The 17805-nt window shown below is 39.2% G+C and overlaps 1 protein-coding gene across 8 annotated transcripts in view; it reads left to right on the plus strand.

Annotated features, from left to right (window-relative positions):
* Positions 1-17805, plus strand: part of ppfibp2b (PPFIA binding protein 2b) — a 90242-nt gene that overhangs the window by 28953 nt on the left and 43484 nt on the right. For 6 of the 8 annotated variants that reach the window (XM_069685747.1, XM_069685742.1, XM_069685743.1 and 3 more), the window contains exons 2-3: positions 6080-6184; positions 9373-9581. In XM_069685747.1, the coding sequence (XP_069541848.1) occupies positions 6103-6184; positions 9373-9581 (291 nt within the window). In that variant the 5' untranslated portion in view covers positions 6080-6102. Of the gene's footprint in view, positions 1-6079; positions 6185-6258; positions 9582-15857; positions 16713-17805 lie in introns of those variants that run through there. The other 2 variants (XM_069685744.1, XM_069685746.1) reach the window with 2 other exon arrangements.

Genomic DNA, 17805 nt, shown 5'->3' on the forward strand with positions numbered 1-17805 from the left:
TGAATTTGATTTTGACAGTGATGTCACCCACTGGTTTGTGAATCTGCCTTTTAAAGCCTTGAGTTTTGCATATTGGCTGTCAGCATCTCACTTTTGGAACCATGCGTTCTGCTTCTGTCCTGGTTGACAGGTTGCCGGGGAAGCAACTTGTCAATCACATGCTGTAAAACATACCTTGCTTTATTATCTATTCTACGCTAAATTGGACCGTAATTTACAAAACATCACATTTGAAATTTGAGCCTCTGTCAAATTATTACACACAGGGTATGGTTGGACACAAATTTGCCTGTAGCCTGAAGTAGCCAAGAAAAAACAAGCCATAACAGCTATTTAAATGCTGTTTATTCCATGACATTAATAAACAAAACTACTTTGTACCTGTCTCTGCCTTTAAGGCAGGAGCAAAGTTAATAACGTAGCTGAGTTGACGTCTGAATATAATATGTATAATATAATAAGATGGAAAGATAAAACTGGAATGGGACATTTGAGGACCTTTCATGTGTGCGTTCCACCAGCAGTTACCAGTTTACACCAAAAAAGATGTTGGCAGCTAACCTACAGAAACCAAGACTGTCTGCGAAGACCACACGGTCAGGGTTCTCTTCATTATGGTTTGTTACCTTTATCAATTTTTTGAAAGCCATGTTGCTGCCTGACGTGTATTTTGTATGCCACGTTAGATGCTGACACGGAAGTGCTTGATGGTCCTTATTTATGACCTTATTGTGAAATTACTGACACAAGGCCTTTTTATATAGAGTGACAACCGTTTCTGGTAGTCATGACAACAGACCATATTACTTTAAACACATCATTGAAGGAAAATCACAGTTGGAAGTAATAATATGAATAATAGCTGCATTCTATTTAGGAGAGCCAGCTGCACGGTTCAGCTCCATGCATGGCTTACTGGCCTACACTTAATGGGACTCAGGCATTGTAAGTGTAATTAATAACACCGGTGTTTCTCCTGCTATAACAGGTCAAAATCTGGGCAACCAAAAAGTCTACTGTAAAACATAATTTTAACTTGTTCCATGAAATATCAAGCTGTGGCTTGTCTCCACATTGCGCAAACTGCTGAAAAGAGACATGACCATATTGGAAAACAATCTACATTATTCTTACTCAGGTATCATTTCTCTGTGTTGGTTAGTACAATTGTCCTATATCAAACAATGGCCTAAACCCCAGAAGTTTCTAGAATTTGGCGTGCAGACCAGTGAGCTGGGCAGTGATGAAGAGCAGTGCTGTCTGACAGAAATGTTCTGAGGTGTTATTATGGTCCTGACGGCTCTTGTAATGAAATTGATAGCAGCACACATGGGTTGCCCACAATGATTGAGCCATAGCTTTGGGATGGGTGCTTTCAGTCAGCTGTAGGGGCAGTTGATAATCACTCTTTCCTCTCTGCTCATATCTACCTTGTCTTCCTCTTTTCCTTCTTGTCACCATGTTTCTCTCATACAGGGATCTGTGTGTGGTTGAGTTCAAAGAGGCCGAAGTAAAAAAAGCAAATGTTCTGCTCTGTTTTCTGATCTCACATACAGTTTCGATACATAGAAAAGATCTCTTTATCTGGTTGTTTGCATACAGACACCTAGCAGATGTTTGATTTAATCACATAATTAATGTAATGGATAGCAGGGCTAGAAACACCAATTATTTGTTGGGACATTGAATGGCTGACTGAACCTTTTAACACTGGAGTTTCACTCCATCACTGACAACTACAGTATACCGTGTTTCAGTGTTGAAAGTTGAAGTAGTTTTATTGTTTCCTTTTTTTCTCAGAGGAAGAAGTTGTTGTGAAACCTGTGGCCCGGGCAAGCTACAGTGGTGATTTCTGAAAGTAAATATGCTTCGACTGCAGGGTGCTGGATCTACGGCTATTCAGCTAGTAGCCTATCCTTCTCATAGCACGGGGCTGGGGGAAGTAGTGTGCGCATGTGTATATTTCTAAAGCATCATCCTTTGTTGTGAGTAAACTGCTCTGTCAATATGGAAACATGCTTGACCCGCTTGCTTGGAATGGAAAAGTTAGACAGAAGAGTTCGACTGATACATCTGTAGGCTGATCAAATCTGGCCGATATGGGCCTGTTACAGATATCTGTATCGACATGCATGTTTTCTCATATGAAACAGGACATACAATGCAGAAAACAATGTTTGGGGTGAGGTCTTAACACACACTTTGTCTGACATACAGGACTCCTGCTTTTACAACTATTACCTACAGTTTACAGTACTTCCAACACTGTCTGCAGCACATGTTGCAGAGCATCACAGCTTAGCAGACAGTGGTCTGCACTAGAATTGGATAGAATTGGATGACAACATAAAACAATGTTCTTTCTTTCTCTTAGTGAGCAACTTAAACGCTATAATTTTCCTGTGGGATCAAAACAATATTTCTGATTCAGATTTTTTTTATTATTTGTTTAAGAAAGAAGCTTTCTGAGTGCCCTTGTAGAGTCACGTCTCAGGAAAATTGATGCACAATTAATGTGAAAATTGTTTATTTTTATTCCAGCTCAAAAATTAATTATATCTGCAGCATATAAGTAATTGTTGAATTTTTCCCCTCTAAAAACGCTATCATTATCGAAAATATATATATCAAAATCCCATATAAGTTGCAGATGGAGCTTTTTCGTCATTTACAATTTTTAACCTTTAGCATTGTGTAAAATAAGAAATGTTGGTGCTGACTGCTGAAAGCAATTATCCAAACAATTCTTTTAGCCAAATTTTGCAGATGTGAAAATACATATAAATACCTCCTAAAAGCACCTGACAACATTTTTTCCTCTCTCAGTAAAGCTGGCCATTATTAAAGCAACAGACACACTGCAGAATACCAGCTTTCTTTTCCACTCAGGAGAGAGTTGTCAACACTGAGGCGGGAGTAGCTGTAAGAAACAACTCGCATATCATCATGTTTGACAAACTCGTTTTTCTGGAGTATTCTCTCTTGCTGGGAAAAGGCGTGTCTGTTTCTGAATCCACCAAGACATGAATTAGAAATCATGGAGCACAGACAGTATGAAATAACCTCAGAAGAAGATTCTTTCCCTTCAGTTTAGCATGGATTTTGGATAAATAATAAAGGAAATGACAAGACTATTTAGTGTGTAATTCTTTTTACTCTTAAAAAGAAAAAACAAAAACAGTCTGCAAATATTAAATAGACCAAATATTTTTCTCGTTCATCCTCTAACAGGTAAGAGACGGTGTTACACAGCAGAGCAACCTGCTGGGAGTTTCTACATTCACAGCACCATAAATGAATGAAATAAATCTGCATCCATGATCCAGTAGTTAAAACAGGCTAGATAATCACTTTAGTACAAGGGTTTTAACTTTTAATCTCTTCAGAATATCTAACTTCATACAACCACATGCTACAAAAGCAAACATGTGTACTAGCTAAAAAACATACTCCGCCCTGCCTTTGTTATGAGTCATGTCCGTGTTCCTTGTATTTTGGCTGTCAGGACAACCATGTAAATATCAGTTACACAGCTGTCTAAAGCAAAAGACAAGAGAAAGGGACAGTTTTTAATGTTGTGTTGCAAGAAATGTTTTTCTTTTTTACATGAATATAATGTGGCTAAAGAAAACATGAATTTACAGTTTCATGAAAATATTCCCTCTTAAACATTTTTCTTTACCAATATTCAGTCCAAGTTCACAAGTAGATCCAAATAACCACACACACACACACACACACACACACACACACACACACACACACAAACACACACCTCTCTCTTTCACTGTCTTTCCCCCAAGCGCACACTCAAACACACACAAACCCTTTTCCACAAACATGGCAGTTGTACAGATTGCGCAATAAAGACAGTGGACACGATTGTTATAGTTTGTCTTGTCAGCTATGTGCTGGAACAGGACACTAATCTCTATATCAGCACCTTTACATACACACATCATCACAATGGAACTTCCTTGCTCACACACTGTCTGAAACACACACACACACACACACACACACACACACACACACACACACACACACACACACACAAAGACAATAGCAGTGTTGTCTGGTTGAGGGTCAACTGTTGTCACAGTGCTGTTGAACACAGTCCCTCTGTCACAGTGTCTGAATGGTGCTGTCACTCTCTGTCTCGACAAGAGTAATACAGAGCCATTTACATTAATAAAAATAAAGTGAACACACATGTACATCATAGGAGCAGACTCTTTGACTGAAAATGGTTGTATTGAAAGCCTAGTTCCTGTAAGTTCACTCGCTGCGTTTCATACAGATTGTTGGAGTCAGCTGTCATGATGAGTTGTGGCTGTGAAAGTTAGTGCTAATGTAGATGAGCATTAGGCTGCTCTGCAGGGGGGTTTGTTCTCTCAGGGTGTCTGTGGATTACATCACTGTCCTTCCCGGTGATTTCCGCATGTTGACGTGTATTCATCCGTAAGTCAGCATGACAGCGTGACAGCAGGATGAGAGCCTTGAAGGAAAGATGACAGAAAAGGGATGAGTGCCAGGCAAAGATGGAGTGACAGGAGGGAGGATGGGTGCAGTAAAGAGCAGGAAACCATGATGGCAGGAGTTGGAGGGGTAGATGGAGGGGGATCCTGAGGCGGCAATGGTGGAGAAAAGTCATTCCTGCTTTAAGGTCTGAAATACATGTGTTTTATGAGCTTGTGTTTATGGAATATCTCCTGGCTATTCGTACACTTTATTCTTGCCTGCAGTGGTGGTTTGCAGAGACATGTGGATATATGGGTTGCATCCATATGAAGAAAAAAGATTGAGCGTTGTGATATTTTTAGTTTAGTTTTAGAGGGAAAATGCTCAAAACTTAACCAGAACTTGTTGCACAGAGTTTCAAATTTTTAAAAAGCATTTGGAAATTTAATTTTTTTGGACCTCTGTTGCAACAACACTAGTAGAATGGAACCCTTACTAATCATTAGTTGGTGATTGTTTATCACTAAGAACAGTCTGCTCACTCTCTCTTAACTTAAATAAGGTCATTTTATCACCTGTAACAGTAAGAGCAAAAATACTCTTTCAAAGACTTTTCCCCTTTATTGAAATACTATCATCTGCTAACATTTTCAGTGAAATATCATCATGTGGTTAAATGCAAAATTAGTTGTGTTTTTATATAACCATTATCATGGGTATTTTTTTCCAGCAGCAGAAAATATTATGTTAAAGATAACCTAAATGTCCTCATGTTGTAAATCACCAGTTTCTCAGGGCAAATATCCACTTGCTACAGATAGTCTGTTTGTAGAGGTTTAAAAGGCATAGAGCATTTAAAGCCCACAGTAATATGTTAATAAGTACATTTCTTCTTGTGCTGGATTCTTTCTTTATTCCATATTTCTTTATTTCTTAATGTTGGTGTGTATTTTGTTTGAGACTAAGATTTTCAAAGCCCATAGAAAGTTGCCCATAGGAAGCCAATCAAACAAGATACATTAGATTTGGACGGCTGTGGCTCAGTGGTATAGTCGGTCGTCTCTCTGTCGGAAGGTTGGAGATTGGCACTTAGGCCTTTGCCATCAGTGTGTGAATGAGTGTGTGAATGGGTGAATGTGACATGTAGCGTAAAAGCAGCTTTGAGTGGTCGGAAGACTAGAAAAGCGCTATATAAGTACAGTCCATTTACCGTTACCCTTATTGGATTACAGTTGTTAGAGCATCTACATCTCCATAGCTGCTTTATTTTGTCTCCATGCAGGACAGGAGGATGCGCAAACTACATCACAAGCTTAGGCTTCTACATTAACATTCTAACATTGTAACATTCTGATCTAAGCCTCACCTAATCTGTGCCAAATATTGTTACTCTTTTTTAGTTCAGCACCACTAACCTATATCAGCAGACATGATTCTTATGATTTATATTTGAACTTATGATTTAATGCCATTTTTCTTCATCTGTGTTGTGAAAACATCAGGTGTTCTTTATTGTAGTTATTTAAGTGTCATACTCATTGTCTCTACTTTATATAAAAAGGCAATGTGCAGTAAGTTACTTATCACCTAATAATTCTTATTTTTTCTTGTTCTACAGAACATAGGAACATCTGAGATCTGATGCTTCCCGCCATCACCATGGAAACGGATGCCAGTCACATGCTGGAGGCGGCGTTGGAGCAGATGGATGACATCATCGCAGGTTATAGCTATGAAGTAGCAGTGTCATCTTTATAACTGGCTGAATTTTTAGGACATTTCCACATCTGGTTCTAGTCTCTACATGAGTGGAAGTCATATGATCTCACAGGCTCAACTCCTACAAACATGTTGAGAACTGATGTCTGTATCAACGTGCTGCTCCCTTCATCAGAATGATGCTACAGAGAACACAGTGCTCTAAAGTTAAGTGAATGCTGCATACATTATACATTAGTTAGTATAATATTTTTCTACGGCCGATGTATACCAGGGAGCCAGTGAGAAATTTGTCTTCTATCCAACTTCTTTTCTATCCTACTATTGATCTATTGATCTTAAAAGCGAAGTTTGATCCCATTGGGTTTCCATACAAGAGAAATGACTAAGGAATTTTGATATTTTACGAAACTGCAGTATGCCCTTGTTCGCTTGTCTTCCATTGATCAGCTCTCTTTGTTTGCTGCTTACTTCCTGCTGAAAAATATGCTGAACAATGTCCATAACTCCGCTGCCCGTGTCCACATAGCACCTTTTTCTGAGCGCCGTATGCGGCCACCTAGAGAAAAGGCCCTGACCCAGCGTCTTTATTCAGAGCGCTCCACCTTTTTTGTGTAGCCACTCCTTTTCAGAAAGGTGCTGGTGTCATCACCGCCACTTTTTTCAGGCAACCAATCAGATGGGGTGCCACTCATCACCCTGGTTACCACCAACAACACAACATGAAGGTGCAACTTGTTTTGGCTGTCTAACTGGAGCTGTACGATATGACTAACAAACAGTAACACAATAGAGACCGAAAAGCCCATTTGTGGGAGCAGATTGGCCGGAAACTAAATGTTGCTAGTAAGTGTTGTGCTTTTATAGCCCTACGTGTTGTAAGCTTGTTGTTAGCTCGGTAGTAAGTTAAACTTATTGTTGTCATAGAAACAAACCCCTAGTGGAGCGTTTTCTCTCTCACCGCACTAAAGCGCTTCATCCCAGCGTACCCCAGGACCCTGCCAGCGCTTTTTTGCCAGTAAAAGACGCTATGTGGACACAGGGCCTATGGAGTTAGATGTTGCTAATGTCATTGATTAACTTTACCCTGCATTACAATTATATTACTACAAAATAAGATTTCCTTCATTTTCGTTGTATGTTGAATTCTGGGAAAATAGGGTTGGTCTGTATCACAATAGAGCTCCAGGTTTATAAGGATGCCTGTTGGCAGGTATACATTCTTCAAAGCGAATATATTCTAAACAGAGATATCATTTGTACATATTCCAATACAATGTATTGCGCTCATCAATATTCCTCATTTTTGGTCTTTCGTACATATTTTTATTTTATTTTATTTTCTTCTTCTTCTTTTTTTTGGGGAGGGTCTCATGTATGTATTTTATTTTTGGCCATAAATGTTTTTGAGTGTGGAGGCCAATAGCTTTGGATGAAAAACAAAACCTACAGTTTTAAAAAACTGTAGAAAATTGCAAATTGGTCAACTTTGTGTACTTGACCTGTGACATTGCCTCCTTTATGTTTTTCTGGTTTTATATGTGCGTGTTTGTGCATGTTTTTGTGTGTGTAACTGGGTTGGGTATATGTGTCATTTGGTGCATTGACAGTGTGTGGGAAAACAAAGCAGAGAGAGTATTTCTTTAACTGATAATTACACAACATACAAGCAATCCTATTTCTATTTTAGTCCCCTGCACAAATGCACAAGTTGTCTCATCTTTTCCTCTTTATCAACTTACCACCTTATCCTGTAAAGCACGATGAAGGGTTTACATGAGATACTTTTGCATCTGAAGCTCATCACATCCCTGCTGTTTGGCTAAACCATGCTGATCTCATCCAGTGCTCTGAGTTGCTGTTCCGGCTCTCAGTGACCACAAATAGAAATACATTAAAAATCCCATTAGCGATAACATCAGCCAATCACTAACAAGGAAATTAGAGAGACTTATCAACAGAATTTAGATATGTTGGTCATATTGCATTCCATGATCAACATTTTTTCCTTTATGGTTTAACTTCTAGTGGGAACACGTGTGAGAGCACTCCTCTAATTAATGTTCTTCATATTTGTGTTATAGATGTGATTGAAATAGATCTCCCATTCACTATTTGCTGGGAGCGCAGTGACTGCAAGACCCCTATTCTCCTCCATTGACCCCTCCTCACATTACAAAGTTGTCCCTTGTTACTTTACCAGGGATCATGGTAAAATAACAATAATATGGGAAAGGAGACCACACAATATTAGTTAAACAGTGAAGAGGCCTATTACAGGGTAAAGCGGAGAGAATGCTTCAAAGAGTTCTGCTCAAACTGTGCCAGTGTCACAGTATGTAACTAATGACAAGAAAATGCAAGACAACATATGAAGGTGGCACCACTACAGCTGTATACCAAGTCAATACCACTCACTCTCAACAGGTTTTAAGTACACCCTAATAGATACTGTCACTATTGGCTGATACCATAAACAGCAAAAATCACAACTGTTTAACTTTTTCTGTAGTAAACATTACATATGTAAATTTAGTTCAATAAGAAAACCTTGAATTACTTTTTTTAGAGAAACATCAATCAGTTAATTTTTATATAGCAAAATTATACAAATCTCACTATAATCTTTTATGTCTAAACTTAATGATGAGACCCTTTTCTTTCCTAAAAGTGGCTGCTTATTCAGCAGTTCCAGCAGATCTATGACTCCAGATGCATAACTGGGTTTGACCTTTTCCCTCCCTGTGAAACAAATTATATTAATCCCAATATTATTTCTTAAATGTGTAACAGATTTTCCAACCTGATGCTCAAAACATTATCAAAAAGATTGCCAACAACCCGTGCTGGAGATGGTGCTCTGGAACTTTATATCGAGACTGAGTTGATAGGATATGAATTATCGCGTGCGTGCATGTGTGTGTGCGTGCGTGCGTGCGTGCGTGCGTGCGTGCGTGCGTGGGCTGCCAGGGAAAGGATCCAGGTGACACATGGACAATTTGGATGCATTCACGAGAATATGTGGCTGTGATTTAATTCTTTTTTCCGAGTATTCAAGCTCCATTCTGGTTCTTCTTGCAAATTAGCTGGTGTAATAAACCTAATAGATTTTCTTTTGCAGTCGCCTGTCTGTTCTGAATAATCTTATTATAAGTAAGTGTGTGCTCTCCTTCTGTTCCACACACTCTGCAGGTTCAAAAGCAGCAGCGACGGAGTTCTCTAACAGCATGTATGACCTGGGTTCTCCCGTCAGCACTGGTCCGCTGCAGGTGATTCAGTTAGCTGAGGACCTCAAATTTGCCCTGGAGCTCCAACCCAGCCAAGAGGGGAGAGACAGCCTCAGAGCACAACTACCTACAGAAACAGCACAGGCTCTTATAGACTGGCTTCAGACTGGAACTGTGAGTACACTGTGCTGTGCTTCAAATCAGCTTTCATCTCAACATGACATTTTGTCTTATTTGCAGTGTTAAGATCATGTTTAATTTCTGCGTTGTTGAGCTCAACTTCCAATTCTCGCCACGTCTACTGGAGATGTCACACTTAATCTGTTTCATATAAAGCTTCATAGTAATGTGTCTCTGTAGTGAATTTTAAAGTATTTTTAATGAGCATGGATTCCAGTTTGTGTGCCATTATTTCAGCATGTCTGTTCTTTCTGCCAATTTTGACCTTCTTTGGTATTCATTTATATGAAAAGTCACAAAAAAATGCAGAAGATTGTAGATTCCTCTTGGTTCATTTTGTCACGCCTGACTTTTGAAGCATGATGAACTGTCTCCTGATTCCCAGAAAGCATTGTTTTCATTGTTTTTCTCTCTAGTTGTCACAGATTATGTTTCACTCCCAGTGAACCTCAGTTCTCTTGAAGAAGGGCTTATACTCAGGTTTTCAAGCACTCTGGTTTGTTAAGTCAGTCTTTAAAGCTGGACTCTTATGTTAATTTGTATTTCATAAAAATATGATTATTTATTCTGACGTAAGCAGAGGCACTCTTTATATGCATGACAAAGAGTGACTATTGTTTAAAATACTGTGGGAATATCTGAAGTCAGAACTTCAGAAACTTACAATAAATATACAGTAAGTTACTAGAAAGCGCTATTTTTTCTGTCCCAAGCAGTACAACTGTGCAGAGAAAATAGCAGTGTCTAGGTTGTTGAAATTAAATGAATGCTCAAAAATTTGATGGAAAAAGATACGAGTCTGATAATCGTCTGATTATACATCTATATAACATAAAGCTTGAGAGATGTGTTTTTATCCCCCCCATATTGGCCACAACAAAAAATAGAAAATCACACAGCTGGGTAAGAAATTGCACTGTGGTCTTAGTGAACATGTCTCTGTGAATTAAAGTTGTGTTCAACCACGCTCAGAACAGGATGTATCGCCTGGTGTTGCACAAGTTACATAAGCATATTAATTGTGATGTTTTGGAAGTTGACGGAGAAATGGAGGCAAACATGCAACATGCTTAGCAAAAGAACCAGCTGTTTCATGATGAAAGGCTTCTTTCAAAGGAGAATATTTTTGTTTATAGGGTGCAGTGTTTTCCTTTTTACTCATATTTCAAGGTCAGAGTTATTCCGAACACATTAGACAAGCGGGACTGGATTCCTCTGTTTATTCTGTACTGATTAGACAAGGCTGGTTTCAGAGGAGTGCTGGTCAAGAATCACAAACAAATGTCATTCCTATATTTGTCTAGACTTCTAATAGTCAGTTTCTTTCCGTAGTTTTTGGTAATTCATTTCTTTAATGATATTGCACTCAAAGACATGCTTAATGAAGACTTCTGTAGTTTGGTTTTGATAAACTTTGTGCTTTATGCTTACATCGCTGAAGTGACAAAAGTACCTCGATACCTTGGGATAAGTTTACTTTTGGATATACACTTATCCAAATATTTCGAACAGAGGACTGTAAAAACAGTCAGTGATAATGTATGCTCGATCATACTATACTACTCTCACAAAACTAATGTAAGCAGTGACACATAAGCTTGTAGCTTTGAAGAGGAATATAAAGACACCTTTAGTGATTTTGGCAGTAAAAAAAGAGCTCTTATGCACTTTCCTGTGATGAAAGTAATCTATCATCATTGTTTTCCCCACAGAGAGACAGTTACAGTGGGGTCAGAGGGGTCAGCTGCAGGGTCAGAGGGAGAGGAGAGGAATTTAGCTGCTGTGTTACAGAACAGTTTTTCTCTGCTGTGCTGGCTTGGCACATCTCTGTTAGGATGAACTCAGGACTCAAATGCTCTAATAACGGCCTCTTCTTTTTGCTCCTTTCTTGCTTACTTTTTTCTCTTTCTTTCTTCTCCTTTATCGGATTGCATTTTCAGCTTGACAGGAGCAACCTTGATACAATAAAGATATTACATATTTAACAACATTTATTTATACATATAATTTAAAATGTACTTATGTGCTTTCTCCAGTTTCTGCCTTTTCTCCCCATGAGGCCTATACTCAGCTACATTATAGGCCTATGTTTGCCGTTGTTTTGGCAAATAGCAAGTATAATAACGTGTAAATGAGTGTGCATGCATATTTCTTCTTTTATTTATACACACAAATATACAGTATGTATGTGTATTAATATAACACATATTGTTTGACTTTATGTGTAATCGATAAACGCCTCAGTACTTGTTTTTTCAGTGCTTGCTTTCAGAGAGTGATGATCATGGGGAGCTGCAGGGGCAGTGGCTCTGCTAGGCGTAGTATTAGTTGCCCTGTTGGTTATGTGTGGCTACAGGGGCTACATGCAATGGATCCTATTGAAACCACTTCTAAGCACAGAGCTGCAAACATGCCTTTACCATAATGGTATATTATATATTTTACCAGAAAGAAGGGACTGACCTCCAAACACATAAGACTGTATAAACACTGATTCAGACATGTTTTTAGTCTCCATGTTGTTATTGTCATATATATCATTCATAGAGCCTGTTGCAACTAAAGTTACAATGTTTCCTTATTAAGGAAAGGAGGGAAGGAAACAACGGGAGAGCTTTGGGACAGGTTCCAGTAAGTTTTCCTCAGAGACACCATTACAACTCGACTATAATCAACTTCCTGTGCTGAGCTCCCTCCCTTACACCCTCTGTCCTGCATGTCCTCTCAGCTGCTCTACTATTCTGTTTACAACATCCCTCACTATTTTACCTCTTTCTATCTTATATTCTTTACTCTCCCTTTCACTTCATACTGCTACTCTCCCTTCTTGTTGCTACTCTGCATGTTTGGACTCCCTCCTTCCTCTTTCTGACGTGAGTCTGTTTGTAAATGGGGTACTTAGTGTAGCAGTCGACACTCAAGGCTCTGGCAAGAGGATTGGATTGCTCAGGACTGTTAAGGTGAGATCAAACTGTTTAAACATAGTGGAATAATTTTAAACGTTTTGGGGCATTTTAGCTTTATCTGGTGAATTAGATGTATTATTTCAACTAAGTATTGTATACACCAAAGTTGTGTTTTTCTTTTTTCTTTTTTTGGAATGACAAGCCTAATGTTTAGATGTGTGTACTCTGCCGAATCCACTGACATAGAGCTATCTTTAGATTCCGTTGTATGAGGATGTTTATTGCTGTTGCTGAGTGTTGTCCTGCAGAGGCTGCTGTTTTCTGCTCAGCCAGCAGTGAAGAGTTTTACACAGTAGTTCTGACCGTTAAAACTGAAAAGAGAAAACGAACCTTGGATCACGTTCGGCAGCCTTTTGAGCTCCTACATTGTTTCAACAGCAGATGTCTCACACGTTGCACATAATGTCACTTGGCCAAGGCCCCCACCCCCCTTCCCCACCCCCCTTCCCCACCCCATTTCTCTCTTTTCTTACTTTGATTACTCAGACTCTCTTCCCCCCTTTTATCCCCCCCTTATTCACTCCTCCCTTGCTCCACTATGCTGTCCAAGTTTTTCTTCCGAAGTTCAGTTCTGTGCTGTTGTGGTATAGATGCAGTGTGTTTTTGACGGTGTTGTATTCTTCATGTACTTTACTTGTGCTGAGCTGATATCATAGAGGAGAGCTGCAGTTGATAGACTAGATTGAGGACATTTCATCAAGAAAATGTGTAAACAAGTGTTTTGATTCCCTTATAAACTTGGGAAATTTTATTAACTGAGGCCATTAAGTGAACCTGTTGTTTCCCTCGAAGCAACAATTTGACTAAAACTCTATAATAGCAAAACATCACTGCAATCTTTGAATACTGTTTGGTTTGTAATTTTGAATTAGACAGTTTTAGAAAAGTGGAGTCAGTCAAGTTCTGAAAAGTCCAGAAATAGGTGTTGTGGTTTCCATTTGTAGTACGCTTGTAGTCCGACTAATATTGACCAATCACGTATCAGCAGGCTGCGGCGTGTGCAGGAAAAACAGTCCGTGTGGAGATAAAAAGCAGGCGGAATGTAAAGCCATCCCGGCTCCCATCAGCCTCATCGGACAATGATTTAGCTTCTTATTCATTTTTTCAATTCATCTCTATAAACAGACATCTGCAGCAAGTTCAGCTAACAATCTGTTCTAGATCTAAAATTCAACTGGTGATAAATTCCCTTGACGCTGTGTCACGAAAGTCGTTAAGTGTTCAGATTTCTCAACTTCCTAAAATGCATCAGAAATGATCGATCTGACCTCTGTTCAACAAACGAGCATCTTTAAAGTAGTTTATTCTCCTGTTGAGGACAGACCATACAAAGCTTAATTTTTACTTTTTACTTTTTACAAATCTACATCATCATGTCGTAATTTCGGCAAAGGCAAGACCCGTTAATTAAAGTAAATCACAAGAAAAATAGTTTCTTTTTCTCAATGCAGCATGCAGAAAAAGAAGTCTTGACTTGTCGTTTATCACTAACCGCTGGCTACACGCCCAGCATGTTCAGCATTGTCCCCAGAGGCTACATCGTCGTCAGACTAAAGCCCATTGGGATCCGAGATTGAGCTTTATGCAATATCTGCGTATAGCTATTACAGAAGGGCTAAGGTTAGTTTAAACCATGGTGAAAAAACATGTTTTGTGGAAGAGTTTGTAGTTAATGTAACTGGGGCAACATTGAAAAGGGACTTTTAAAAAACTCTCCAGCAACATGTCACTGCAGAAACACAGTCCCTGTTACTCGTACCTTCTGTGGAAAGCAGTTCCACGTGGCCTGTGATTTCAATTGCAGATGAACAAAAGCCTGGCAGTTTAGGAACTGCAGTCAAGGAAGTTTATATGTGAGGTTGGCTGCCCCCTCTTGTCCTCATCTTGTCCACCGTCTGCCTCTTCCTGCTCCTCCTTGCTGACCTCGAGAAACAGGATCAAAGCCCCTCATGCTCTGCAATTAGTCTGCACCCTGTGAGCTTATCTCCAGGGAAGCTCCATTATGAAACACACTCACATTCACAGATGCACACATGTAAACACAGGAACCATCATCAGTGTGTTTTTGGCAGGAAGTTGTACCCATTACTGCCAACCCAGAGATGTTAGCATGTCTTCAGATGATGATTCGGTCTTTCTGACTAATTTAGACATAGTTGGAGAGTTTTTCCAAGAGTTTTTCCAAAATGAATTAGAAGAGCGTGTGCGTAGAGACAGAAAAGAAACAGATTTTAGCATCTTTCTGTAGAAACCAGTTGGATGACATGATTTCGTATATTAGCACCAAAGAGTCAACAGAGTGGGACAGTTCAAAATTTGATGTGTTCATCATCAGTCTAGCAGTAATTGCAAGCAAACTCGCTAACACATCAGGCAAACCTGATGAAGGTCTAGTACTAAAACGTTGCCACTAAATGTTATATTGCAAGTTACACTGCAATTTTTGATGGACTCATTCCTCTCCTACGCAGCAGTCTTATGAAATAGATGTGTAGAATTGTGCACCGCAGACTGGATGTTTATAAAAAACACCTTAAGACCTTCCTCTTTAAGAAAGCCTTTTCTGTTTAAAAATGTGTGATTTATTTTTTATAATAATGTCTTTGTTTTTTTATTACTACCTCGTTTTAACCTGTAGCACTTTGAGATTTAAAATTTTTTTTTAAGTGCGTCACAAATAAAATGTATTATTATTAAATGTAGAATGTGAAACAGATTCAGCACTGCATAAAATGCTTTAAAACCCTGCATGTTATGTGACATAATTTAAGGTAATCCTTTATACTGTAAGTACGTCACATCCAGTTCTGTACAATATTCACTTCATTAGGTCTCTGTTGTTGAAGGCATGTACGTACACATACATTCGATGTAGATATTAATGTGCTCCCTTAGATTAACTCTTGTATACAAGACCAGATGACAAGACATAAGTCCCAGAGACATTGCTACACACACACAAAACAATAAACAAAGACTCATGAAACTCAGGTGTGTTTAACCTTTTCTTATTTGATAAAACTTGGAATGGCTCATAATCTACCAAGCAGTTACAACACCCCCCATCGAGGTTTTGTTTGTGTGAATTCAGATAAATGACCGGTGTTGTTTTGGTGAGCAGGTTCATAAAATACACAGGAAATGGGCAGCTGAGCATTAAGATGTTCAGATACCAAAAAATGGACAGATGGGGAGAGAGAGAGAGAGAGCTAAAGAGACATAGATATAAAGTGAGAGGGTCTCTCACTCTGCACAAACAGGGTTTTGAAGTCTCCCGGCACTCTGACTGTAACCTAATTAAAAGAGAGCCCAGGCGAGGCAGAGATCTGGCACGGTTTTGTGTGTGTGCTGACATTACTGCCTGTTGCTGCTTTGTTCATTTGTCTGACATCAGAGGCTGCTGGTTTAGAGTTTGTATGTATGTGTCTGTGTGAGCGAGAGAGAGTGAGAGAGGACACAGGCCAAGACTCAGACATAAACAGATGACAGAGAAAGAAGAAAAACCTCCCACCACCCACCTCCTTTCTGGGCTCGGCCATTTGGCTGTCAGACCGACCACAGCAGGAAGAGGGAAGAAAAGAGGGGGAGCGACTGAGAAGTACAGAAAAGGAGAGAAAAGAGAGAGAGTCGGAGAAAGAGAGGAGTGACAGGAGGTAGTAGAGAAGAATGGAAGAAAAGAATGCAACAACTCAAACCAGAACAGGGAAAGAGGGGAGGTTGTGAAAAAAGTAGCGAGTGTTCGTTGAAAGGGAGATGAGGGTGAAAGTGAGGGAACATAAAGTTATGGAAAGTTAGGGAGTAAGGGGAAGAGAAAGGAAAACATAGTGGTACTAAAGGAAAGAGTGGAGTACTGTAGGAGGAGGGGGACAAAGCTGGGGGGAGTTGTCCCACCTAGAAGGCAGGCATCGTAAAACGCCCTCCTCCACAGCTGTTGCCGTTACAGTCTCACACATACACATTCACACACGCACACTTACATGACAGTGCTCACATGCTACAGCATTCTGCTTTGCCCAGTCTTTGGGCCATGCTAACACATTCACACATGCATGCAGTCTGACTGAGTCGGATAAAAACACAGAGAAAGGCAGGGCAGCGATGGGCTGGGAGCATGGAGACTCCCATTGACTTCTACAGGCACTTCTCCTGGCTCAAAAAGGTGAGCGCTTTTTACATTTTTCATCCCTTTTTTCTCTTTTTCGTGTCTCTCCTTGGATCACATTCCTTCAGTTTGACGGGTGTCTTAAAGAAGTGCCAGTATTTCCTTTGAAAAATAGAGTAGAGCAATGTTTGTATGAGGAGGGGAAGCCCCTCTTTCCCCGTATGATAATTATCGCTGCAGCTCAGATGCACGTTATTGTCCTGTTCTTATTGTGTTATTTCCCATCGACAGGCTGTTTTCTGATGTAATTTCCTTAAACTCAAGAGCTGGGCTGCATCCTCAACTTGTTGCACTGTTGTCAGGACATGTTATGTCTGTTTCTGTGTGTGTGGAGGCACGTATCACAAGAACTGAGTTATCAGATTTGGAGTATTATCCATCAGCTGACAGTAGTTAACAAAGCAGTGTCTGATACTACTGGATTCAATCAGAGGCAGACTTTGCCACAGGCGATCTGTGTAGTTAAGACCTAAGGTTTCAGGAATAACTGTCTTCAGTTTGAGCTGTGTTTCTGTGATGTCTTAGAGTCATGTAAGCAAATTATTGTGGATATATCATTACCTTGTGTCTGTGTCATTTTGTCAATTACCTTTACATTAGCCTTAAAATATCAGGACCCTACAAACTATGCATATCTTTTTTCATGAATTTATTTTCAGGGGGTTTATAGAGTAACCTTTAAACAGAGCTTCAAAGTATTCAAATGTTATATTTTGAAACAACTGATCACATTTTATGTAATTCATACTCTTATGTAAAAATAAAAAAATAAAAAATAAACTGCATTAATTCTCAGCTCCAAATCTGATTGAAAAAAAACAGTTTGTTTTTTTTATAAAGTTTTTTTTTGATATTATATGGATGCATCTTAGTAGATTTTTTTTCATGATTTTATTTTCAGGGGGTTCATACAGAAACCTTTAAACAGAGCTTCAAAGAATTCTAATGGATGTGATACTTTGCAAAAGCTAGTTACATTACTGTGAAATGTGATTCTTTCTTTTCGGTAAAAAAAAAAATGTAAAAGTGATTTTTAAGAAGATGAAAAAAACCTGGAATAATTCTCAGCTCCATTTCTGAACAAGCATAT

Source organism: Semicossyphus pulcher, unplaced genomic scaffold, assembly GCF_022749685.1.
Source record: "Semicossyphus pulcher isolate SPU_LCO1_2020_fin unplaced genomic scaffold, fSemPul1.0.p SCAF_8, whole genome shotgun sequence".
Lineage (NCBI taxonomy): Eukaryota > Metazoa > Chordata > Actinopteri > Labriformes > Labridae > Semicossyphus > Semicossyphus pulcher.